This window comes from Doryrhamphus excisus, linkage group LG6, assembly GCF_037039965.1.
Source record: "Doryrhamphus excisus strain RoL-2023G ecotype Guam linkage group LG6, RoL_Dexc_Guam_v1.1, whole genome shotgun sequence".
Lineage (NCBI taxonomy): Eukaryota > Metazoa > Chordata > Actinopteri > Syngnathiformes > Syngnathidae > Doryrhamphus > Doryrhamphus excisus.
In genome coordinates this window covers 12,877,646-12,902,049 of record NC_136362.1, presented here as the reverse complement: position 1 = coordinate 12,902,049, position 24,404 = coordinate 12,877,646, and the positions used below count along the sequence as shown (strand labels likewise).

The 24,404-nt window shown below is 39.2% G+C and overlaps 2 protein-coding genes across 3 annotated transcripts; one reads left to right on the top strand and one right to left on the bottom strand.

Annotated features, from left to right (window-relative positions):
• The first annotated feature begins 220 nt into the window (after positions 1-220).
• Positions 221-15,421, top strand: LOC131126117 (phosphatidylinositol 4,5-bisphosphate 3-kinase catalytic subunit alpha isoform). 2 transcript variants are annotated; one of them, XM_058068318.2, is made up of 21 exons: positions 221-570; positions 1,264-1,667; positions 2,394-2,603; positions 2,670-2,920; positions 3,124-3,369; positions 4,058-4,143; positions 4,208-4,313; positions 4,638-4,790; positions 5,117-5,251; positions 5,372-5,496; positions 5,620-5,701; positions 5,865-6,029; positions 6,504-6,607; positions 7,544-7,715; positions 9,724-9,830; positions 9,941-10,062; positions 10,332-10,410; positions 10,666-10,836; positions 11,615-11,732; positions 11,813-11,964; positions 12,042-15,421. In XM_058068318.2, the coding sequence occupies exons 2-21, from the start codon at positions 1,316-1,318 to the stop codon at positions 12,310-12,312; spliced, it is 3,207 nt and encodes a 1,068-aa protein (XP_057924301.1). In that variant the 5' UTR covers positions 221-570; positions 1,264-1,315; the 3' UTR covers positions 12,313-15,421. The 2 variants fall into 2 exon arrangements, with proteins under 2 accessions (XP_057924301.1, XP_078647574.1); XM_078791448.1 differs by having other exon boundaries at positions 2,394-2,920.
• Positions 15,422-15,919: 498 nt separating this feature from the next.
• kcnmb3 (potassium calcium-activated channel subfamily M regulatory beta subunit 3) lies at positions 15,920-22,152 on the bottom strand. The gene is made up of 4 exons (XM_058068293.2): positions 22,067-22,152; positions 18,508-18,708; positions 17,969-18,143; positions 15,920-17,050 (listed from the first exon to the last, which is right to left on the bottom strand). Exons 1-4 carry the CDS (start codon positions 22,150-22,152, stop codon positions 16,682-16,684), a joined length of 831 nt encoding a protein of 276 aa, XP_057924276.2. The 3' UTR covers positions 15,920-16,681.
• Positions 22,153-24,404: the final 2,252 nt, after the last annotated feature.

Here is a 24,404-nt window from a genome sequence, read left to right as displayed (position 1 = left end):
CAATACAATACATTGTTTAGGCAAATATGTCACTTTATCAATAGAGGATGCACATACTTCTCTTCCTTGTCAGTTAATTAACCCTAAACCATTTACCCCCGCCCCCCCCTTTTTTTTTTAGCAACATTTAAACTGTGGGAGTTTCCTGTGTAAGAAAACACTGTGTATGTTGTTTCCAGTCAACTCTCCAGTTTCATCTCATGACGAGCTGCTTCCCCTCATCTCGGAGCAAGCAGAGGGCGGTCCGTCATGACTCGGAGCCTGCTGGCAGTAGCTACCACCAGCTAGCATGCTACGATACTGTGTGCAGTTTACTTTGGGGGCAGCCCAGCGAAGAACACCATGAAATAGCATTGTTGTTTTCCGCTACAGCGCGTCCATACGCACCACTGGTATCTAGAGGCGTCTTTCCACAGGACCCGGACAGTTCGGATCTCCCGATCATAGTTTGGACTCATGTTAGACTTCCAAAGTGGGCTCGAATGGGATTTACCCAGCTAGCCGCAGCTAATGGTTGTGCTGGCTGGCTAGCTGCGCGGCCAACCGGTTCGCACTAGCTCTCTGACACAGGTAGTTAGCATTTATGTTTGCTTTACTGCGTGTTTACTTCTCTTCATAAACCAGTACAATTACTCATATGACAAAAAAATGGCTACACGGAATCCAATTCTGTGTAATAAATGTATCATATATTGTGTTTGTGTCGAGACGTTCATGTCGCTAATAACAACTTGGCTACTCGTACGGATATCTTACAACCCAGCTAGTAGCGTTAAGCTATCGAGTAGCACAACATAAACTTGGGAGGAATGACTGTCAACTTTGAGCTAAAAACACCACCATAGCATCGTAAGTCATACTTTGGCAGTGACAGGATGGAACTAGTTAGCGAATAAGTTTGTCCAAGACAGCCCCGTACGATGACAATTGCTAGTCGTGAGATGGAAAATAATATGTCATGCACATATTAATGGAATGCTTGTTATCACATTAATAATAGAAAATGGAATTTCCTCGTTGTCATGCGATACATCATAAACTTTAGCTTGTTAAATGTTTTTTTTTAATGCGCGCGTGTGTGTACAGAAATTAATGTTCTAAATCAAATGATTCAACAACACTACATTGCCGTTTTTGCTATTTTGCATAGAACCACACGATGTTCCAAACGAAATACTGACTTTTTGTTAGTCTTTTGCAGTTTTATTCACAGTCTGTTTTTTAATGTTTTAATGTAACCCGTGTTTTCCTTCTTTCCTGTAGCGGTTTGACATCGCACACCTCATAATTAGCAGGTGGATTAACTGGAGCAACCATGCCTCCCAGGCCATCCTCCGGAGAACTATGGGGGATGCACTTGATGCCCCCAAGCATCAAAGTGGACTGCCTCCTGCCAAATGGCATGATTCTCACGTTGGAGTGCCTTCGGGAGGCCACGCTGATCACAGTCAAGCATGAGCTTTTCAAAGAAGCCAGAAAGTATCCTCTTTACCATCTACTGCAAGAGGAGAGCTCCTACATCTTTGTCAGTGTCACCCAAGAAGCCGAACGGGAGGAGTTTTACGACGAAACCAGAAGGTTATGTGACCTCAGGCTCTTTCAAGCTTTCCTCAAAGTCATTGAGCCTGTGGGCAACAGAGAAGAGAAGATCCTCAATCGAGAAATAGGTATTGTTGTTGAATCGCAGTTATACACTGAACATAATAGAATACTGATACAGTAGCTGAATCTAATAGTCTGCTTTTGAAAAGATAGTAATGCTCAGTTTGGACTGATTGGTGTATATAATATACCTAATATATGGGATATGATATGCCTATTGAAGCAAACTTTATGCTTTTTTGCCTAAATCCAGGATTTTCAATCATAAAATGGCTATATGAATTAAAATACATACACTATATGTAGTATATGTATATGTAATACATACACTCCCCCATGCTCTTCCATCTCCTTGCTGTTGAATGTGTTTTAATATGCAAAAGAGCCGTTTTCATCGCTTAAAACTACTGTAAAAGTGACATCTTTTAGTCTTTTTGCTACCGGGTGTTCGGTTTTATAAAAATGTATAAATATGTATGTCTTTGGTATTGAATTAGTTAAAAATGAATAATTTATTATTAATAACTACTTTAAGACTGACACCTTTATTCTCAATTCACACATGGCCCCGTTTACGATTGCTTAATAGACAAATGTTTCAGGCAAACATTCCCTCAAATTATTGGAGTTTCGATATTTTGTTTTGAGAATTGATTTCAGAGCATGAAGACATGGTATCGCAAGTATCCATTTCAGTATCGATCTGCACATTACTAGCAGTAACCCATGCCAAGCTAAAACTCAACTGTGACCCTCGCAGTCCTTAACTAATGATTTGTTTTCCCTTATAGGTTTTGCCATTGGAATGCCCATTTGTGAATTTGATTTGGTTAAGGATCCAGAAGTACAGGACTTTAGAAGGAACATTCTGAATGTTTGCAAGGATGCTGTGGACCTTAGAGACTGCAATGGACCCCACAGTAGAGCCTTGTACGTCTATCCCCCCAATGTGGAGTCCTCAGCTGAGCTGCCCAGACACATCTATAACAAACTCGATAAAGGTAAGATGTTTTTCCGAGGGAAAAAAGGTCTCCATACATTTTTGACACGATTTCCCCTTCACTCAGGTCAAATAATTGTGGTCATATGGGTCATTGTATCGCCGAGCAATGACAAGCAGAAGTACACTCTGAAGATAAACCACGACTACGTGCCGGAGCAGGTGATCGCTGAGGCCATCCGGAAGAAGACACGCAGCATGCTGCTCTCCCAGGAGCAGTTAAAGATGTGCGTGCAGGAATATCAAGGAAAGTACATCCTCAAAGTCTGTGGCTGTGATGAGTACTTACTGGAGAAATACCCTCTGAGTCAGTACAAGGTAATCTAATTTCATCTGATGCTCATCCTTTAAAAAAAAAAAAAAAGAAAAAAAAGGCAAAGTGTGTCACATCACATTAACACCAACCATGGCTTGACATTTGTGAAATTGTTAGTGATGAGATTATAAACAAGAATGTGAATAGAATTCATGTCCCACATGTTTAGTGTTGCAAGTTTTTATGTCTCTTTGTCTGCCCTCAGTATGTTCGCAGCTGCATCATGTTGGGGCGAATGCCCAACTTGATGCTGATGGCAAAAGACAGCCTGTACTCCCAACTGCCGATGGACAATTTCACCATGCCGTCGTACGCAAGGCGGATATCCACAGCAACCCCCTACATGAATGGGGAAACAGCCACCAAGTCTCTATGGACGATCAGCGGAACCCTAAGAATCCGGGTGCTCTGTGCTACATACGTCAATGTCAATATCAGAGACATAGACAAGGTAAAAATGCAGCAAATGCCATAAATTTAACACTTTTTCATAAACTTTAAACCCTGCAGCTTACACACGTACACACGGCTAATCTATGGCTAAATTCTAATCTTGTGACTTCTCCTTTGCTTCAGAACTGCTACATATTGTTTAATACTGTAACTCGAGTCAGCAGGAGCCAATCACATGTTATCAGTGCACTCACAATGAGCCTGTGGATATTGCAGGACATCATTATATATATAACAGTACAACAACAGTATGACTCACGGTGTCATGCTACTAAAAATACTAAATTCATCACACAGTGACTTGACACTCAAAAAGTATACATCAGAAATATGTATACCAGTACAAATTAAAAAAAAACAAAACTAAATTTTTAAGTTTTCCCATAAAGCATTGCGTCTGAGCAACATAATTGGGGTGCTGCAATGACATCAGCCTCCCTCTGGCTTCCTCTGTTGGACAGAGGCAGCATTGCAGCACCATCCACCTGTTGCTTGTGCTCTAATAAACTGCTCTTTTGACAGTAGTGCATTATGGGTAGAGGTTGTTAGCTGGTGTTTATTTTGAACTCGTATTGGTACACGTATTGTATATTTGAATTATATATATATATATATATATATATATACACTGTCCTTATTTCAGAACTGGAGAACCATAACGTATGTGGTGTTTGTGCCTGCTTTAGATCTACGTAAGGACTGGGATATACCACGGTGGAGAGCAGTTGTGTGACAATGTCAACACCCAGCGCGTGCCTTGTTCGAATCCCAGGTATTCACAATGAAAATGTGCTTTATTATTATGATTTTTAACATGCCTTCCCTGTTTATTCCAGGTGGAATGAGTGGCTCAACTACGACATGTACATTCCAGACATTCCACGTGCTGCCCGCCTCTGCCTCTCCATCTGCTCTGTCAAAGGAAGGAAGGGAGCGAAAGAGGTTAGACGAAATTATGCTCGCTTCATTTGCTTCATCTTGTCCAGCTACTGTTTGGAACGGTACTCTCTGATTTGGCTGGTGTTTTCACCATGTGATGGTGATGGCTGCAGCTACATAAATAGCAGCATTCCAATTAAACCATACCGCTTGGTGGAATGCTTGACATCTGATTAGGAAACTAATATAATCGAGGAGGAACCGGCTGACTGCTTTTTATAATAACTTGTTATGCTTGTTACAGTTATAGTGTTTTTAAATGATACTCTTGTAGTTTACTTTTGTAATAATTTTTATGGGCATAATTTTTCCATCATTTCCATGTAGGAGCACTGTCCCCTTGCCTGGGGCAACGTCAACCTGTTTGACTACACTCACACTTTAGTAGCAGGGAAAATGGCACTAAACCTCTGGCCCGTCCCACACGGCCTGGAAGACCTGCTTAATCCCATCGGTGTCACTGGTTCGAACCCCAACAAAGTAAGCCAATTATTTACCCATCTTGTTTTGTAATTGTATAAACTTCATGAAATGAATGATTCTGAAGTTATATACAGTCGTCCATTGCCACTTTCATGACATGTCTGGCATGAAAGATGCTCTTCTCCCATCCTGTGTGGAAGTGGTATTTTTTTTGGCTCTGATGTTCTTCTTACCGCAACAATTTTTGAACAGTGCTTACAAGTGAATTTTTCATTAACAGTCAAATGCTCACGAATCCTTAATGTTATTGAAACGGCGCCTACCAAGTGGACATCTTTCTTCAATTCAATAATAAATATGGGTAATTTCTTCTGAACTTGTAGGAAACACCTTGCCTGGAGTTGGAGTTTGACCACTTCAGCTCCCCGGTCAAATTCCCTGATATGACCATCATAGAGGACCATGCAAACTGGAATATATCCAGAGAGCTTGGCTTTAATTACTCGCACACAAATTTGGTAAGAAATCATGCATGGCTGATGTGTCACTGTATTCATCATGTGGGGGGGGGGGGGGTTTGTATGGATATAATCTGTGACTGACACGGCAATGTACTTTGTTGTCATGTGGTGCAATAGAGCAACAGAGTGGCCCGAGACAACCCCTTCACTGACAGTGATAGTGAGCAGCTTCGCCTCGTCTGTAACCGAGATCCTTTGTCTGAGATCACTGAGCAGGAGAAAGACTTTCTATGGAGGCACAGGTGGGTGCTCACAGGATTTTTACGACTGCTTGTGTGTGACCTTCTCTTCAAAATGCAGTTGTTTATGACACACGGGCTATTATTTGATGAGCTATCTAATGTCCTTTCCTGTAACTCTCACAGACATTATTGCGTCAGCATGCCCGACATCCTTCCCAAAATCCTTCTTGCTGTGAAATGGAACTCTAGAGATGAGGTTGCCCAGGTGAGCTCAGGTTTCCATTGCTGACGTGTCTTAATTTCAAAGAACATGTTTGTCTGAACAAACAGATTTTTAGACTGATAGTGTACACACACGGACGCCTTGTTTCCTGAGTTATCAGTTTATTATCACACCCATTTATAATTTTCCATTCCCCCCCCATCAGATGTATTGCCTTCTGAAGGACTGGCCCGCTATCAAGCCAGAACAAGCCATGGAGTTGCTGGATTGCAACTTTCCCGACCCCATGATCAGAGATTTTGCCGTAAAGTGCCTTGAGACGTATTTAACTGATGACAAACTGTCACAGTACCTCATTCAACTGGTTCAGGTGAGTTCAAACTGTCTTTTATGCTGCAGATATGTTACATTCATCAAGTACACTTTTTTTTTGGACAATTAGTGATAGCCAATACAAAATCTTTTTAAAAAATGATTCTGCATTCACAAGGACACTGTAAACGAGGTGTTACGAGGTCTATTATTAGTCAAAAATTATTTGTATTTTCAAGAATAAAAAAGGCACAACAATGCAAATACACTGCATTCAGAAGACACATTCAAAGGTGTGATATGTAGTATTCTACACTGGTCGCTAGGTGTCAGTAATGATACTTTGATGAGACAATAGCCACCTCACAAAGTAATGCACAGATCAGGAAGTTGGAAAGGATAGTGTATCAACCATGTGACCTTACTTTTCTCCTCAGGGCATTCAGTCCAGTTACGACCGCCCTGACAAGACAATGACCTGGATGAATGAGAATATTCACAGGCATTACCTTTTCTCCATTTTCTCTGACAGGTTCTGAAGTATGAGCAGTACCTTGATAATCCACTCGCCCGCTTCCTGTTGAAAAAAGCATTAACTAATCAGAGGATAGGACATTTCTTCTTTTGGCATTTAAAGTAAGTCAGTTTTACTTATACAAATTTCAGTGTTTTTTTTTTTAATTGATGGATTCACGTGGGATGGGAACTTAAAAAAATGTTTATGGAATCCACCTGGTTTAGTCAGCCTTGTGTTCCACCCTGGGCTCAAACCACGACTTTGAAGCTGTCAGGGCGTGAGGTTTACCAGCATACATCTACACTGGCTTGCACCTGTTACTTTATGTAAAATGCTTGTTAAACTTGAGTCTTACTCCTCATGCTGAGTACTGCAAGAGCAGTGGGCTTCCTGTACGACCACTGCAGTGTGCGCGAGTCCAGAGGGAGAGGTGGTGGGAGGTAGAGAATGCAGCAACCACTGCACAGAGGGCAGTGCTGAGGTGACTTAGCAGAGTATTATTTCACGGCTGCTGTGCAGAGTGAAGAGCTTTAGCGCTAGGGTGAGCATTTACTTATAATACACTGACCACCATCTGGAAGCTTGTTCAATTAAATGTAACAAAAATGAGGCAAGCAAGAATACTTCGAAAGATCAGCCCCACTACTAAGCCCACTGCCTTAAAATGTGACATATTTGGGGCTTAAACCTGGATTGTGCGTTGATGCATTTATTTTGTTAGCTTCCTTTGCCATAGGCGAGTAATGCCAATTGAAGAGAGACAGCAAGGGTTTTGGGAGCGGAATCTAAGTTAATAATTCCAAACGTCACATTTATTGCAAATGTGGACGTGAAATTAGAGGAAAAAGTCAACCTCCAGCAAGCAGGAGGCTTTGGAGTGGCTACCCGGATACAAGAGAGGCAGTAGAGAGAGAGAGAGTGACGAAAACAGCAGCAACAACAATTCCCATGACAATGTATCAATATAAATGCATAGAAAACATCTGATAGGTAAAGAACAGATTCCAAAGAGGCTTGCACTCAAGGAACCATTTTCTTCTCTTCCATGTGTTCAGGTCAGAGATGCACAACAAGACGGTTAGCCAGAGATTTGGCCTCCTGCTGGAGTCCTACTGCCGGGCCTGCGGCATGTACCTGAAGCACCTGAGCCGGCAGGTGGAGGCCATGGAGAAACTCATCAATCTCACTGACCTCCTCAAACAGGAGAAAAAGGATGAGGCGCAGAAGGTAATGCGACTGCTGACAGCTGCTAGCGCTGCTCGGCTAAACTGCAGAGTTTAATCTTGTCAACATCTGGCCTTGTGGTCACAAGGGACATTATAGTGGGAAAAGGGATACAGTTTGGATGGTTGCTGTTTTCTTTGACTGTTTCATTCGTGTTACATTCTATAATTTAAAATATAAATATAGAAAAGTTTCACAAAGGCAGCTGAAAAAATATGCATAGAGTGCAAATGACACCTTAACTTGGCCTAAATTTACTAGGCATACCTCTCATTGTGGCGTTTGTATGTTGGCCCTGTGCTTTTCTCCTGGCACTGTGGTGTGAATGGTTGGGTGTCTATATGTGCCTCTGGAAAAAAAATAATGTTTCAGTTTATTATTGAGAGGCACTGAGTACTGCATATTCTCACCTGCAAGAGATCCCACCAGGAGAGCTGTATGAAATGATCTGCCTTTTACAAAGGTAGTAATGCTTCTGACTGACAGTGAGGGATTGGGTTGTACTTTCTATTAGCATAGAATAGACTGCATCTGCCCACTAAGTATGCTTCAGTAAAGCATACAGCATCATTGAGGTGTTTCTAATATTCAATAATATTGAAAGCCAGGACAGGTTCTATGTCCATGTCTCATATTTGAGTTACAGTCTGGAGCCCTGAAATTGTCAATATATCAGAAACACATCACATAATCAGTTCACAGTTCCACATGTCCAAAAGGAGTAGGAAGAAGCAAAGCTTATTAAATCCTACCCCTCCATCTGGTACTTTTACAATCAGTAACTGTTACTGACTGTTACAAGGTATTTTTTTTTTAAATATATTAATTATTTTAAATTGATTTTTTGTCACGCACCGAAGGAAGAGGTGACATGACCATACAATTACATAATGGGTACCATAGTAACTGTCAATATAGTGATATGTATTTGTGAATTTAGAAATAAGGAGTTAGTATGTTCTCTGTAGGCGGCATTATGAATTATCCTTACTGACCTTTTTTGCAGTACATTTAGTGAGTGAAGATTGCTTTTATAGTTACTACCCCATATTTCCATACAATAAGTAAGATATGGTAGAACCAGAGAACAATAAAGAGTGATTCAAGGTGATTTCTGATTTCTGACACATTTTCCTTTGTTCAATATTCTGGCCACCTTATGTTGTATATTTGTAATATGTGGTATCCAGCTCATATTTTCATTTAGGAAATCATTACAATGCGTTATATTATTTTCTGGAGTGTCTTGATTCTGACATGATACCGATAGTTCACTCTCGACTAGCGGCGGATACTGATATTGATCCGATGTCAACACGACTCATACGTACATTTGTAGCGTGGAATGTTAGAAAAGGCTTGCTGAATTGATATTATTCAAACAGAACAACAGTCTGCAATAACAGGTATGAGGAAACATTCACCCATTACTCCTTTAAGCATGTGAGGTTTGGTTTTATCCACAATGTAGTGGCAGCCAGGCGTGAATACAGCGAGGTTTGAGGTGCTGAAGCGATGAAGTGATTAAACCCGACGCTACCGAGTACTGACAGGGGTTCGCTCATAACTTATATAACTTATTCTTTGTAAAGTCACATTTTTTGATGCAGCTTTAGTTTTGGATCTCATTAGATTGTGCCTAATGGTGTGGCTGGTGAGTGTGAAGTGAAGCATGCTATGCACCCAACTGTGAAATCCATGTGAAGAAGCGACACGTGACCTGCTACGCAGCACATATAGTCCATAGTTGGACAGTTGGTAGTAGACTTCGCAATCCTTTCATCATTCTTGCTTGGTATTGCCAAAAAGTTGTGGACAGTAGACATAGCTCGTGGGTGTTTATCCTCCTTCTCAGCCCACAGCAAAGCAATGTTACATCATTATGAAGGATAGATAATTTCTGCTGAAGTAAAGCAGCAGATGGGCTGTGCTTCTATTTACTGCTCTGACTTGACTCCTCCAGCTGTTCGCATCTGGTGTGCTATTGATTTACGTGTTTCTCTGCTCTCAGGTTCAAATGAAGTTTCTGGTGGAGCAGATGAGGAGGCCAGACTATATGGATGCACTGCAGAGCTTCACCTCCCCCCTGAATCCAGCACATCAGCTGGGAAATCTCCGGTACTTCAGAGTCCTTATGTAACTCACCTGAAAGGGCTGGCATCTCATGTGTGAATAAAAAGCACCGTTCTTTTTCTGCTTCTCACACGGCGTGCTATATACTCTTTCAGTCTGGAGGAATGCAGAATGATGTCATCTGCCAAGCGACCTCTGTGGCTTAATTGGGAAAACCCAGATATGATGTCAGAACTGCTGTTTCAGAACAATGAAATCATATTCAAAAATGGAGATGGTGAGTCCTATAGGATGTCATCATTTGCCCTTTTCTTTTCTCAGCCTTCCAGGCATTGTTGTGCCACTCATCTGTTCATTTTACTTGGAATTCTCAAGGAACGAGTCAGTGAATCTAGCACATCTGCCTATGCTGCACTGTGTGTGACCAAAGTGACTTTGACAGCCCTCCTCCATAATGCCATGATGCATCATGCAGTTGATATAAGAGCAGCTCGCGATTGGTACTCATCCTGCTGTCTGCTTTCTTGTCTGGCTGTGCTACTGCAGATCTGAGGCAGGACATGCTGACGCTGCAGATCATTAGGATAATGGAAAACATCTGGCAGAACCAAGGCCTTGATCTCAGGTAGGCGCGTCCCTTTGCCATGACAGCAAGGATGCAGGTGCTCATTAATAGGCTGTGGATAACTTTCATGTTCATTGCTGCACGACATAATGCAGATTACTGGCAACCTCTGCCAGCCACCGAAGGTCATTCAATACTAACCTGATCAGGGAAACTGAAGAAAATCCATTACATTAGTGTGCAAGTTTGCGGACCCATTGGGTTTCTACATTTCTCTACGTTTTGACTCTTTGTTTTCTCTGTTCCGTCTTCCAGGATGCTCCCCTACGGTTGTCTGTCCATCGGCGACTGTGTTGGTTTGATTGAGGTGGTGAGGAATTCTCACACCATCATGCAGATCCAGTGCAAAGGAGGCCTAAAGGGGGCGCTGCAGTTCAACAGCCACACGCTGCACCAGTGGCTCAAGGATAAGAACAAAGGAGAGATGTGAGTGGCTTTAGCTGCAATAATGAGAATACAGTCGCAAAGTAAGATTCAGTATTAATAAATTGAATATTTTCATAGTTCAACCTGTTTAGGATCTTCAAAAATGTTTTTTTAATTATTAGAGCCCATTAGAAATTAAATAACACCCCTATAGTAATTACGTTTTATTACCCAATAACAGTAGTAGATATAATCAGAGAAAATAAGACATATTAGCCATAAATAAGAAACATAGACTCACAGGTAAGCAGTTCCTTGTTTTTTTTCTGGACAGCGCCGTGCTTCCTGCAGTGGCTATTCTCTCATTAAGTATTGTAATGGCGGCTTAAATATCACCCAATATAGTCACCATAATAAGATCAACTAAGCCATTTAACATGTAAATAAAACTCCTGTTTGTGTGTGCCACAGTAAATATGTTCCCTCGTGGACCTTAGTGGTGGGAGGACAGGAAGTGATGTCGGAGGTTGAGAGTTCAGTTTTACCTTGTTGTGTGTTATGACTCAACAATAGCCTGCATGATCATTATTACGTTATTATTGTTGTGCCTGTTGTGAGATAATTTAAAACCGCAATATTCCTTGTGGCACCTCAAGGCCAATATGTCATACTACACACACAATTGGAACGCTTTTATTTGTATTTTTTACAAATACGGCTGTATTCAACCACTAAACAGCAATCATTTATTAATGTATTACTTTGTGAAAAAACATGATTTAGTGAGGGACAGTACAGTTGTCAGGACAGAAAGCTAATTCCACTTATTTCATTCTAGGTATGACCAAGCCATAGATCTATTCACAAGGTCATGCGCAGGCTACTGTGTCGCCACATTTATCCTGGGCATAGGTGACAGACACAACAGCAACATCATGGTCAAAGATGACGGACAGGTAAAGGTCACACTTTTAAATGGATTTACATGATCTGTGTTGGCGTTGTGCCACGTGTTACTGAATAACCTTCTTCACAGCTTTTCCACATCGATTTTGGCCATTTCCTTGACCACAAAAAGAAGAAGTTTGGCTACAAGAGAGAACGTGTGCCCTTTGTGCTGACACAAGACTTCTTGATCGTCATAAGCAAAGGAACTCAAGAGTGCACCAAAACACGAGAGTTTGAAAGGTACCACCAGTGTCCAATATGAGTCAACCTCCAGTGAATAAACCTTTTAAAAAGCTTCATGTTTTTCTGCTCATCAGGTTCCAGGAGATGTGTTACAAGGCATACCTGGCAATCCGGCAGCACGCCAACCTCTTCATTAACCTCTTCTCCATGATGCTGGGCTCAGGGATGCCCGAGTTGCAGTCATTCGACGACATCGCTTACATTCGAAAGACCTTGGCCCTGGACAAGTCGGAACAGGAGGCTCTGGACTATTTCATGAAGCAGATGAATGACGCTCACCATGGCGGCTGGACTACCAAGATGGACTGGATCTTCCACACTATCCGCCAGCACGCCATGAACTAACACGGCAACCAAAGGAGTTTGACACAGTCAAAGCTGCACGCAAAGAACCATAACGGTAGCAGTGATGAATTAAACACTAAGGCCTGGTCCCTCTTTTGCCAGCATGTGACTTTTCAACCATTACCTGCCAGCGCAGTATGAACGGCGGTGCTAAGAAGAGCCTTTATCAGGGACATGATGCCTAAATGTTTTCACGCCCGTGTGAATTTCTCCTCGCTGCACTATATGACCTTCAAAAGGTGCGGTGGAATTGTATTTCATCAGTTCTCTCCATAGGAACTAAAACAGTCTAATGGACCTGGGCACATTTGGACGTCTGCATAAGAACTAACTATAGACACTTTATTTTCTTATTATTTTTCTATTCAAGGACATACATCATCAGCATTAAGAGAGAAACATCACTATGAAGTTATACATCATCAGCACAGCTGGCTTTTCCCCCGCCTGGACAACTGACAATAGTCAAACTTTATTATTATTTCTACTACCTATTTTGAATTCCTCAAAATAGGGGTGGCAAAGATATGTATGCATGCAGAAGAAGAAAAGGATACTGAGAAGCCAATCCAGATTAAGCATTACAATCCTTAAAAAGGCAAATAGCAATATCCAAATACAGGACTGACACAGGAAGTGTTGTGGCAAACACTTCAATAGCATTTATTACCTGGACTTTTTGCGCGCACCGTTTGCTGAAATAGTGACTTACTGATTTAGAAATCATCCCACATTCATAGTAATGATGTTTTTGTACAGCAGTATATCCATAGATGTGTATGCATTAGGACTGCAACTAACAATTATTTTCTTGTTTGGATTAATCGACCTCGACGGACCAATTCAATATGAGCCAAACACAAACCGTTAGTGTTTTTGGTCCGCAACATATCAGAAAAAAACGCAAAAATGTCCAACACTGTTTTCCAAAGTTAAAGCTGATCTGCTTTCATGGATGACTAAGGAAATTAAGAAATAATCAGATTCACTGGCTGAAATTAGAGGGTACAGTCGTTCCTCGCAATATCCTGGTTCGGTTATCACTCCCTCGCTATATTATGCTTTTCCACACATTAATAAATGATCGCTATTTTGTGGTAGACTATGGTCTATTGTTAGTCAAAACATAGTGACATACAAGTGGTATGTAGTATTCTGGTCAGAAGGCGGCAGTAATGGCACAAAACATTGGGATATTACCAATGAAAAAAGTTCTCTCTTTCAGTGCGGAAGTGGTAATTTTATTTTATTTTTTTCTTCTTCAATTCAAAGCTAACTGCTTAGCTTGCTAGCTAGTGACCGTCTGGAGTCCCTGCAGCATCAGAGTTGCAAACAACGAATACAGAGCTCTAATGTTCAAAATCAAATGTAGAAAGTCAAGCTTTCAATGGTTTATGAAAACCTTCCATTTATTAACATTGAATTCTATATCGCAGGTGGGTTGGGATCCAATGAACCGCCATAAACAAGGGATGACTGTATTTACATTTTTTAAATCAAAAAATGATGCACCGAATATCAGAATTGTTGCAGCGCTGGTATGCATATAGTGAACATATTCCTTTTTCGAGTCTATTTCTACTGAGCCAAAGTACTAGATGTATACCCCTGACCCCCCCCCCACACACACACACCACTCAGCAGTCTTATTGTAAAAAAAAAAAAAAAAAAAAGTCCCTTCAATTCCAATGCTCGTGTACTCATCGCACTGATCTCTGCAGTATGTGTTCTTTGTGTCGCGTTGTCTTATCAGTATTATCGGGTCCCATGTTGAGGCAAAAATGTGCAGCGTTTCAACAGATGGACTTGAGCTAACATCTCTGACCACCAGCTGCACCACACATTTTTTTTTCAGGGGGGGACAGTGTTGTGCAGTGTTTATTTCTGTTATGCTGTTACACTATGCAAAGTTGTGATCCTCGTAAGTACTATATCCTGCAAAAAAAAAACAAAAAAAAGAACACTTGATGTCAGAACGAGGAAAGACATGTTCACTTCAAAGCGAGGATACAGAGAAGAAAACGATGCACGTTGCCGCACTGTAACTGTATCAGCTACGTCATTTCCAACAGCTTCGCCCTGACTTTTTTTTTTTTTTCCCCTTTTTTGCTCTTGTCTTCAATCCCCTTGCTCCCCACTATGACAGCCGCGTGCTTTTTATACCTGCCATTTCAGCCCAGATTGACCTTTTTTAACCTTCCAAGTGTCCTCCTTCCTATGATTGTCACCCTTATGTATGAAGCACAGACTCATACATCCGAGGTTCTGTTCTAGCTTTACCAAATAATGCATTCACACACCAACACATACACACAGGGGTGGTTTCCTGAACATTTCTCTACATGGGTAAAGATGTGCATGCTCAGGAAACCCGCCCTCTTTGGGATACTGTACAGGATACAGAGCAGAGGGCCGGACCCATCCAAGCTTAAAACGTCTTTTTTTTCCCTTTGTACTTATCATGGTTGTTGTGTTTGTCACACTGCGTTATGTACGAGGTCTGCCAATCACGTCTTTATTTTTTTTTTTATTGTCTTGTTTGACCTGATGCTGTTTACTTGAATTTCATATATAAAAAAATGACCTTGTTACTTGTGAGGTACAACAAAGTCACAATGAAAGTAACAGAACTGATACTGCTACTACATGTTGCAAATGCTTTCCTTGAATAACTACAGAGGTAATATATTTTTGTATTTTTAAACTAGTGTATGGAATTGCTAACCAAAAAAAAAAAAAGAGAGAGAGGAACCCTGCATAAAGTGCGCCATCCTCCTAATAATCCCAGTAGACAGCTTCTGGTTGTTGAAATAATATGAAAGACTTTTTCCAGTTGATGAATGAAGGACACAGGTTGGTTTTCACAAAGAGCACAATGAGGAAACGGCTACCCTGCATGTTTTTTTTTTTTAGAGAAAAAAAAAGGTCTACCCATCCGTGTACATATTACATATATATATTATATATAATGAAGCTTCATCAAATACTTGTTTTATTCATCCTCATATGACATTGTCCAATAAGAAACTGCAAGTATCCATTGTATTGAATAAAAGCATTTCTCCCTGGAATACATAAATGTGACGAGTTTGTTTGCCACATTCTGAAAAATGAAAGAATATTTTGTAAAGCAAATGTAGAGGTATCCTAAGAAGTTATATATGTACTATTTCATGTGATGCAAGTTTTTTTTTTTAAAAAAGTATAAATGTAAGTGCATTTTTTCAAGGCAATTTTTGCTGTTCTTTCAATTTTCCAAATAGTTCCACTTTGTTCTTAATCTTTGTAAATGGTTTTCTCACAATATTATTCCATTATTCCTGTACTATTTTGATTTTATTGTCCTACTTTTACAAACATTACAACTCTATTTTGTATTGTTTCTCTTAGAGAATTAATTCCTTCAATATTTCAAATATTTTGACTCTATTCTTGTAACAGTACTGCTTATTTTTAAATTTTTTCATTTTTTAATGCACCTGTTTAATTACATTTTTTGAATATGCACTTTGGACAAGGCTGCACTAAGGGTTTGACTCAGCTGTCTTCATATTTTTTTATTAAAAAAAAATGAAAATTTCCAGTCAAAAAACATTTGATTAGAAATATTCTTTATTTGTTTTAGGAGGGACATATCTCAACATCACTGGAGGTGCTTTCCGCTGAAGCTGCAGCTGCTATGGAGATGACATAGCATCTCTGCTGCCGCCGAGGGAACAGAGTTAGCATCATGCTAATTCTGCTAAAAAAGCAGATTAATGCTCACTGGTCTACAAACGTTTGGACTCGATCTGCTTCCGAGATAAAAGTGGCTAAATTTCACTTATTTTCATATTGTTTTGCATCAAAATTAGGCATGTATACTTAAAATAATATTTTTAAGTTGCACTTGTCAAGGACTTTGTAGGACTTTGGGAGTTTTGTTACCAGCTGCTTATAATTATCTTCCTTGTAGTTTCCAAGAAATTTGGATGCAAAAGTCAATTTCTGCTGCTGTTGATGAGATTTCTTCAAACTCTAGACAAACTGAAATGAATGTATAGGAATGTGCAGACAGAACCGGTTCCTTGTATACACACTGTACTACCATTTTTAGCTTATTTTGCATAAATGTACTACTTTGACTTTATGTTGGAAACTATAGCCAATCTGCACTTTATTAGTGACTTAAATCAAGTAAATGTCACTACTTTTGTTCCTGAAGCATTTTGCTTGTAGACCAGTGTGCTGAGTATACTCACAAAATGTAAAGTCTCCATATTAAGTTTACCAACATATTTGAGCAATTATTGAATAAAATTTAAAGGGGAAGTTCTGCTTTCATTGTAGTTGCAAATGGTTTTAATTCCTGACAGCAGAATCCAGAAAGTCACATCGCAGAGGACACAGTGGACCTGTGGATGATTTTATAGAATTTACTGTGGGTGTATTTTGCAGTCAGCCTACCCCCTGCTGCCATGCTACATATCTCACAGGACAGATGAGCAAGGCACTGTGTCAGCTTCACCAAGCCCACCAGCAGGGCTCCACCACCCAGCATCAGACCGGGCCACAGCAGAGCCAACAGGGTCCTCTTCAGAGTGTACTTTCTGTTCAAGATGACGTCCCCGGGGTGCCTGGTGGGGTCCGTCAAGCATGACGAGGTGGTTCCCAGCTGAGCGTCCAAGTTGCTTTTCACCTTGAGGACTTCACCTTCAAGTTCTGTTTGGTCCATCTGACATTTGGGCACGTAGAAACACTAGAAAGAAAACATTTTTTGGCAGCTTGAACTAAAGGAATGGACGTTAACATTTTTGTGGGATTAAATATTCGATTTCAAATACAGTTGTCCTTCGCTCCCTCACATTATTGTGGTTTAAAAAAAATCAATTAATAATTGATTGCTGTTTTGTGGTTGATTGAGACCTATTATTACTGAAACTAATGAAAATCTCACAATAGGCACAATAACAGCATCACAATAATGAAAATAATAATCATCATCATCATAACAACACGGGCTATTGTGGCCGTACTCCAGCTTTGAAACTCTGACGTCACTTCCTGTCCACCTAGAGGACCTTTATCGAAACACTATTTATGTCTTAAATGGCTTATTTTCTCGGATTATATGAAACTATATCGGGTAATATGAGTGTAAGGATGACTATAGGGATGTTATATTATGTCCAGAGGGCTCTAATAATGAGTTTTTAATAAAAATATTTTGTTTATTGATATTTTATTGACATGAAGGACCTTTATTGAAACACTAGTTATGTTTTAAATGGCTTATTTTCTCTGATTATATGAAACTATATTGGGTAATATGAGTGTAAGGGTGACTATAGGGGTGTTATATCATATCCAGAGGGCTCTAATAATGAGTTTTTAATAAAAATATTTTGTTTATTGACATTTTATTGACACGGAGGACCTTTATCGAAACTATTTATGTCTTAAATGGCTTATTTTCTCGGATTATATGAAACTATATTGGGTAATATGAGTGTAAGGGTGACTATAGGGGTGTTATATCATGTCCATAGGGCTCTAATAATTACTTTTTAATAAAAAGATTCTGTTTATTGACATTTAATCGTACTTTTTGGTCGTCTCTGGAACCGATTCACCACAACCTGTACACTATTTCCAAAAAGCTTTCATTCATGCCTACCTTGGGCGTAAGCAACACAGACTCCTCGTCAAAATGCAGAAAGGCGCTTTGATTGGAGGCTGCTAGTTGAACGGTCACCGTGAGGCACGGTATGGTGCTCACGCCTCTGCAGTCGACCCACTCATTCAGGATTTCAGTGTGCAGCAGCATGCATCTGTCTTCTTCCTCCCACTTACTGCAGCACAAGAGGTTGGGGGAAGTTCATGAGAAGCCACAAGAGGACATACACAGGATGATGCCAGATATTTCTCCTAGTGTTCTGCTCCAAGGGATGTTTTACTATATAATATCTTACAGAAGTGAGTACATTTCAACAACCATTTTTATTACAGTTCTCAAGGGAAAATAGACAATAAGGATCTTTTAATACATAAATGCTCAATAAGGTTTGGAACTCCTTATAGAAGTATAACAATAACAATATGTTTGCTTTTGTAGATAACAGCATTGCTTTGCAAACCCCTTTTATTACAATACAATGCAGTTGTACACCACTGCAGAGCGGTAGTAGTATTTATTCCAGTGGGACTGCAGGGTACCTGTTAATATGAGGTTTGACCGTAGTGATGCCGACCACAAAGAACATGAGCACAGAGAAGGCCATCATGCTGAAGCCCAAAAGGATGGCTCGGTCTTCCCCGACACTTGACACCGCCACCGGGGTCCGAACATCGTGACCATCATGTTCGTCACTTTGGATCCGCTCTGGCTCCTGGGCTGTCGCTTTGTGGAGGAGCTCCCTATGCCTCACAGGCAACATGAAGTCATTCCTTTAATATACACATATAGCAATTGTTGTTTTTTGTATCATTCTAATATGAGTTTATGGTGCCTTGAACTTGAACCTTGTACTATTGACAGGCACACCAATTTAGAGTAGTTACTGAAGAACTAATGACAAGCACATCAATTTTTAGAAGTTATTGAGGAACTAAGGCACATAAGTTTAGAGAAGTTCCTGAAGAACTAATGACTCAGGTACATCAATTTAGAGTAGTTACTGTGGAACTACTGAATTAATGAGTAGTTACTGAGGAACTAATGGACATCAATTTAGAGTAGTTACTGGGGAACTAATGACAGGCACATCAATTTATAGAAGTTATTGAGGAACTAAGGCACATCAATTTAGAGTAGTTACTGAAGAACTAATGAAGAACTAATGACTCAGGTACATCTATTTAGAATAGTTACTGTGGAACTACTGAACTAATGAGTAGTTACTAAGGAACTAATGACATCAATTTAGAGTAATTACTGGGGAACTAATGAAGAAAGAATGAGTAGTTGCAGAGGAGCTAACGATGAACGAATGGCTAAGGCACACCCATTTAGAGTAGTTATTGAAGAACTAATGAATATTTACTGATATGTTAAGGCACATCCATTTAGAGTAGTTACTGTGAAACTACAAAACTAACAAGTAGTTACTGAGGAACTAAGGCACATCAATTTAGAATAGTTACTGAGGAACCAATGAAGAACTAATGGGTAGTTACCGAGATACTGATGGGGAACGAATGGCTAAGGCACATCCATTGAGAGTAGTTAATGGGGAACTAATAACTAATGAGTAGTTACCTAGATACTAAGGCTCATCAATTTAGAGTAGTTACTGTGAAACTACAAAACCAACAAGTAGTTATTGAGGAACTAAGGTACATCAATTAAGAGTATTTACTAAAGAACTAATGATAAACTAATGACGAAGGCACATCAACCTAGAGTAGTTACTGTGGAACTAAGAAAATAATGAGTAGTTACTGGGGAGTTTAGAGTACTATCAATTTAGAGCAGTTACTGATTAACTAATTAATTAATGAGTAGTTACTGAGATACTAAGGTACATCCATTTAGAGTAGTTACCGAGGAACTAATGAATAACTAATGAGGAACTAATGAATACAGCACATCAAATTATAGTCGTCACTTATGAAGGAGTAAAGAACCAATGAGAAGAAGAGTGTAAATTTACTGTATCCTCCAAATAACTCAACACACAGCTATTAAAGCCATTCATGTCTAATCTTATGTTAAAATGCATTTTATTGGGCCCAATTAGGTGTCTTGTGGATTGTTGGTGTTCAGCTGAGTTAAGTTTGCTCACAGGAAGTTCAGCATAGCGCTTCATGGTACAGAACTCTCTGAGGTTGTGGGGAAAAAAACAATTCTAACTCGACATGAAGATGTTCTCGACCAACACGCTGAAACTGAGCTGCAGAACGGTGGCCGAGACCAACCATCGCTTTAACAGGACGGCTTCCACGCAGCGGGATTTGCTGTCTTTACAACTGGCTATATGTCATGGTATATCATAATAATATATATGATGATAATAATGATAAACCTAGCTTTAGTAAAAGCACATAAGAAATGTTCTTTTTCTAAGATCAAAATGGTGGCAATGATGCCTGTGGGCCCTTGATCCTGTCGTGCGAGTACACAAACGAGTTTGTTCACAATTCTATCCATAACCTGGGGAACTTATGAGAAAGACAATATTTGCTCTGAAGCAGCAAATTATGCTGCGTGAGAAGTTATTAAAAGTGATATTTTATCTGTTTGGAAATGATCTCTGTGGGACCACTACCCTAAGGTGCTCTATACATACTTAATATATTTCTTTTTATGGGATCTTTTATACAATCAGATCTTACAGATCTTATTCCTTCCTTTTTTGTATGATTTTGTACATTACGTGTTATAAGGGAAATGCAAGTCAACATAAAATGTTTCATTGACAACCATGACTTTGAGAGGCCGCGATAAATATTTCATGTTGCACTTGGGATGAGATATGGGTGACAAAATCAAAGCACCGGAAGCTCTTATGATCCTAGTTATGAAAAGACATTTTCAGTATTGCAGTAACTGTGATTACATGTCATTATAGCCCTTAAAACATGATACATAGCCACATTTGTCAAGGCCCCTGCCCTGCAGGTCATAATACAGGGCTGCTAAAGATTTAAGGTTTTAATCTCTGACAACATTTGGTATTTTTTTTTTCTTTTTTTTTTTTTAATCATAAAGCACAGGTGTCCAAAGTGTGGCCCGTGGGCCATTAGTGGCCAGCTGGGCATTCTAAAACTCTAATTCAACAAGAAAACTAACAAAAAAATAATAATAAAAATAACAGCAGCAAAAATGGAAAAGTCAGCAGTATTAGCTGTAATTTTACAGTAAAGTCAAAATATCAAGATAAAAAAGCTGTATACTAACAAAAAATAAGTTGCAATTTTCTGAGAATAAAATTGTAATATTATTAGGATTAATAATGTCATTTCAGCAGCATAGAGTTTAATCTAGAGTAAAATTACAAGAAAAAGACGAGAGCTGAAATAGTTGGATAATAAGAAAACAGCAACAAAAGCAGCAGAAAAATAGAAAAAAGAGATGAGAATAAATATCAAATATTAAAGAAAAAAAAGTTTTTTAAATCGTAATTATGAGAAAAAAGAAAATACAATAAAGCTGTAGTTGTAAATTAGTTGTAATGTAGTTGTAATATATAAATAAGTAAAATTATTGTGGTAAAGTTATAATTACGAGAAGAAAGCTGAAATACAACAACGGCAGACAGAAAAAAACAGCTGTAATTTTACAAGAATAACAATTTTACAAGTCAAAACATTAAGTGAAAAATGTCGTATACTAACGATAAAAGTTGCAATTTCATGAGAGTAAACTTGTAACATTATGAGGGATAGTAATGTTATTTTAGTAGAAATAAATGACAGTATATTAAAAAACATTAAAAATTGTAATTATGACAAATAAAGTTCGCATTTTTGGTAAATTAATTTGTGAAATTACACTATCATGGGAATAAAGTCAGAATATTACAAAAAGAACATTTACAAAGATTATTTTAGAAGAAAGTTGGAAAACTGAACAAAAAGTTGCAAAAAAGACCAAGAGAGACAATTAGTCAATAAGAGGCTCTTTCACAAACTGTATTGTATAATAATCATAACCAAGCAGCCATATATACAGTATATATGCTCATATACGCTCATACGCCGAACAAATCCAAACGAGAAGTAGTTTGTAATGATTTCTAAAGAGTCTGTTGGGCCCAGTCGATGGTCCCCTTACCGAGTCTGCCGCCTGCGTGCACCCTGCAGGTTGATGTTAATTGGGATGCTGAACGATCTCCGGGGAGAGGCTGCGTTCAAGAACATACCAACTCTGATCCCAGCCACCACCCGGGCCAGATATCCACCTAACAAGCTAGCTTGTCTCTATCTGAAAGTCAAATATCCCACTGTCAACAGAAGAACATCCCCTATCTGCGGCAGGCTCCAGAGCCTGCGGTGACAAGCGGAATGGACGAGCCGGCTGTTTATTCCCAAGGGAACACCCTGTTGTTTGCCGAGGCTCAAAGGTGAGTGCGAAAACACCTTCCACCCGCATGTCTGTTTCTATGGAAACCGGCACAGGTAAGCCAGGTAGGATGCTAATGGCCTCTCAGTGGGCCTGGGATGGTGAGACAAATGTCACCACTTGTTTGAATCCTGATTACTACAGGATTGTTTTGTGCTTTTATGCAGTATTCCTAATATATGCCGGATATAAAGGTGTATTGTTTACCAAATTAAAAAGTCTGGCATCAGAAACGCACCAGTTATATTTGTTGTCAGCTAATGATTGGAATTTTGCACAGGTTAGCTATTATTGTTAGCTGCTATCATTGATTGTGCGGTTGTCGAATTCCGGTAATTATTTCTATTGTACATCCATCTTCAAATTTTTTGGCTTCACTTTATCACATAAAAAAAAAAAAAAAATAAAAATATATATATATATATATATATATCTTAATTAAATAAATCAAATAAATAATAAGGCTGAATATAGCCTATTATTAGTCAAAAAGTATGCATCTTGAAGCAAATATATGATGTTATGGACTGTAGTATTCTACACTAGTCACTAGGTGTCAGTAATGTCCCTGTAATGTTCGATGAGACACACAAGCATCAGACTTCCTTTTATTGCAGGTTTGAATCTCACAACAGGCACATAATACTTAATAATAATAACAATAACAATAATAACAATAACAATAATAACAACAACAATAACAACAATAATAATAATAATAATAATAATAATAATAATAATAATAATAATAATAATAATAATAATAATAATAATAATAATAACAAATAAATACAGGAAGCCGAACTGAAGGTAGCAGAGATGAGGATGCTGAGGTTCTCATTGGGAGTGACCAGGATGGATAGGATCAGGAACGAGTTATAGTCCTTGGAGATACAGTTAGAGAGGCCAGACTGAGATGGTTTGGGACATGTCCAGCGGAGAGATAGTGAATATATTATAAAAAAAAAAATAAATGTGATCATAAAAAACATAGTAATAACACAGGCTATTGTTGCAGTCATGAGTCACCCCAAGACAAAACTCTGAACCACTGACGTCACTTCCTGTCCTCCCCATTTCCCGAAATCTTAATCATAAGATTCCATCATAAATGGCTCTGATTATGTCTACTATATTGGGTAATATGAGTGTAAAGGCCACTATAGGGGTGTTAGTTCACATTTACAGGGCTCTAATAGGTTTTCTATACTCTAAACCAAGAAATTTTGATTTGGTCTGGAACCGATAAACGTAGGAGTACTGAAGTGTAGTCATTATCATTCTTATATGGAGATGTATGTTTATACGAGACAGCGGTTTAATTCATAAGTGTGAAAAATATAGACCTTATTTTTGGTACACCCCCCCTCCAAACTAATGTGATGGCACCAAGCTGGGAAGAGAGGTAATTGCAACCCGTACGGTTGTTGATGTAAATGAGCTGCATTAGCACTATTTTCCTTTCAAGGCTAATTAAAGCACCTTGCAGGGTTGCTTCCCCACACAATGGTGATGGCCTGTATGCAGCCACTGTAGCTCATCCACACACTGATGACCTCTGTGTTATTTCCCCACTACAAAATTACCTTGGAAACAGTTACAGATACTGTAGGTGCCAATAAAAAAAGGGATACAGGACATGTAATTCCTGACTTGTCCACAAGAGACAGACTGCCACAAATGACACTCTCTTTTATTTGACTTCCGATTCATCTCTGCCTCTGACTTAAGTCTTATGCACCAGTAGATTTGTGGTTTGAACAATCCGGCTGTATATTAATTGATTTAAGCAATAAAAACAGCCACTAGGTGGCGCAAGTGCTTTGGATAAGAGCTCGGCAGGGATCATGTTAACGGACAAATCACATGTGACAGGAAGGAGGAGTGGCGTGCAGCTTACAGAAGATTACATATTTAACGCATGCACAAGCACATGCATGCATACACACACATAGTTCAGTTCCAAATGTGAAAATTTGTAAATATTTCATGGTGTTATATTGGTAAATAAATTGTCATTTTGATGTAAAACATCATCGGTATAGTTGTA

What these genes read in the sequence shown, in the direction of transcription:
- kcnmb3 (XM_058068293.2), bottom strand. Translation starts at nt 22,152, where the DNA reads ATGTTCTTGAACGCAGCCTCTCCCCGGAGATCGTTCAGCATCCCAATT. An exon ending in GCACGCAGGCGGCAGACTCG is followed by an intron (nt 18,709 to 22,066) that starts GTAAGGGGACCA and finishes TGTGAGGCATAG; the next exon opens with GGAGCTCCTCCACAAAGCGA. An exon ending in GTCAAACCTCATATTAACAG is followed by an intron (nt 18,144 to 18,507) that starts GTACCCTGCAGT and finishes CTTGTGCTGCAG; the next exon opens with TAAGTGGGAGGAAGAAGACA.
- LOC131126117 (XM_078791448.1), top strand. Translation starts at nt 1,316, where the DNA reads ATGCCTCCCAGGCCATCCTCCGGAGAACTATGGGGGATGCACTTGATG. An exon ending in ACCCTCTGAGTCAGTACAAG is followed by an intron (nt 2,921 to 3,123) that starts GTAATCTAATTT and finishes GTCTGCCCTCAG; the next exon opens with TATGTTCGCAGCTGCATCAT. An exon ending in ATATCAGAGACATAGACAAG is followed by an intron (nt 3,370 to 4,057) that starts GTAAAAATGCAG and finishes TGCCTGCTTTAG; the next exon opens with ATCTACGTAAGGACTGGGAT.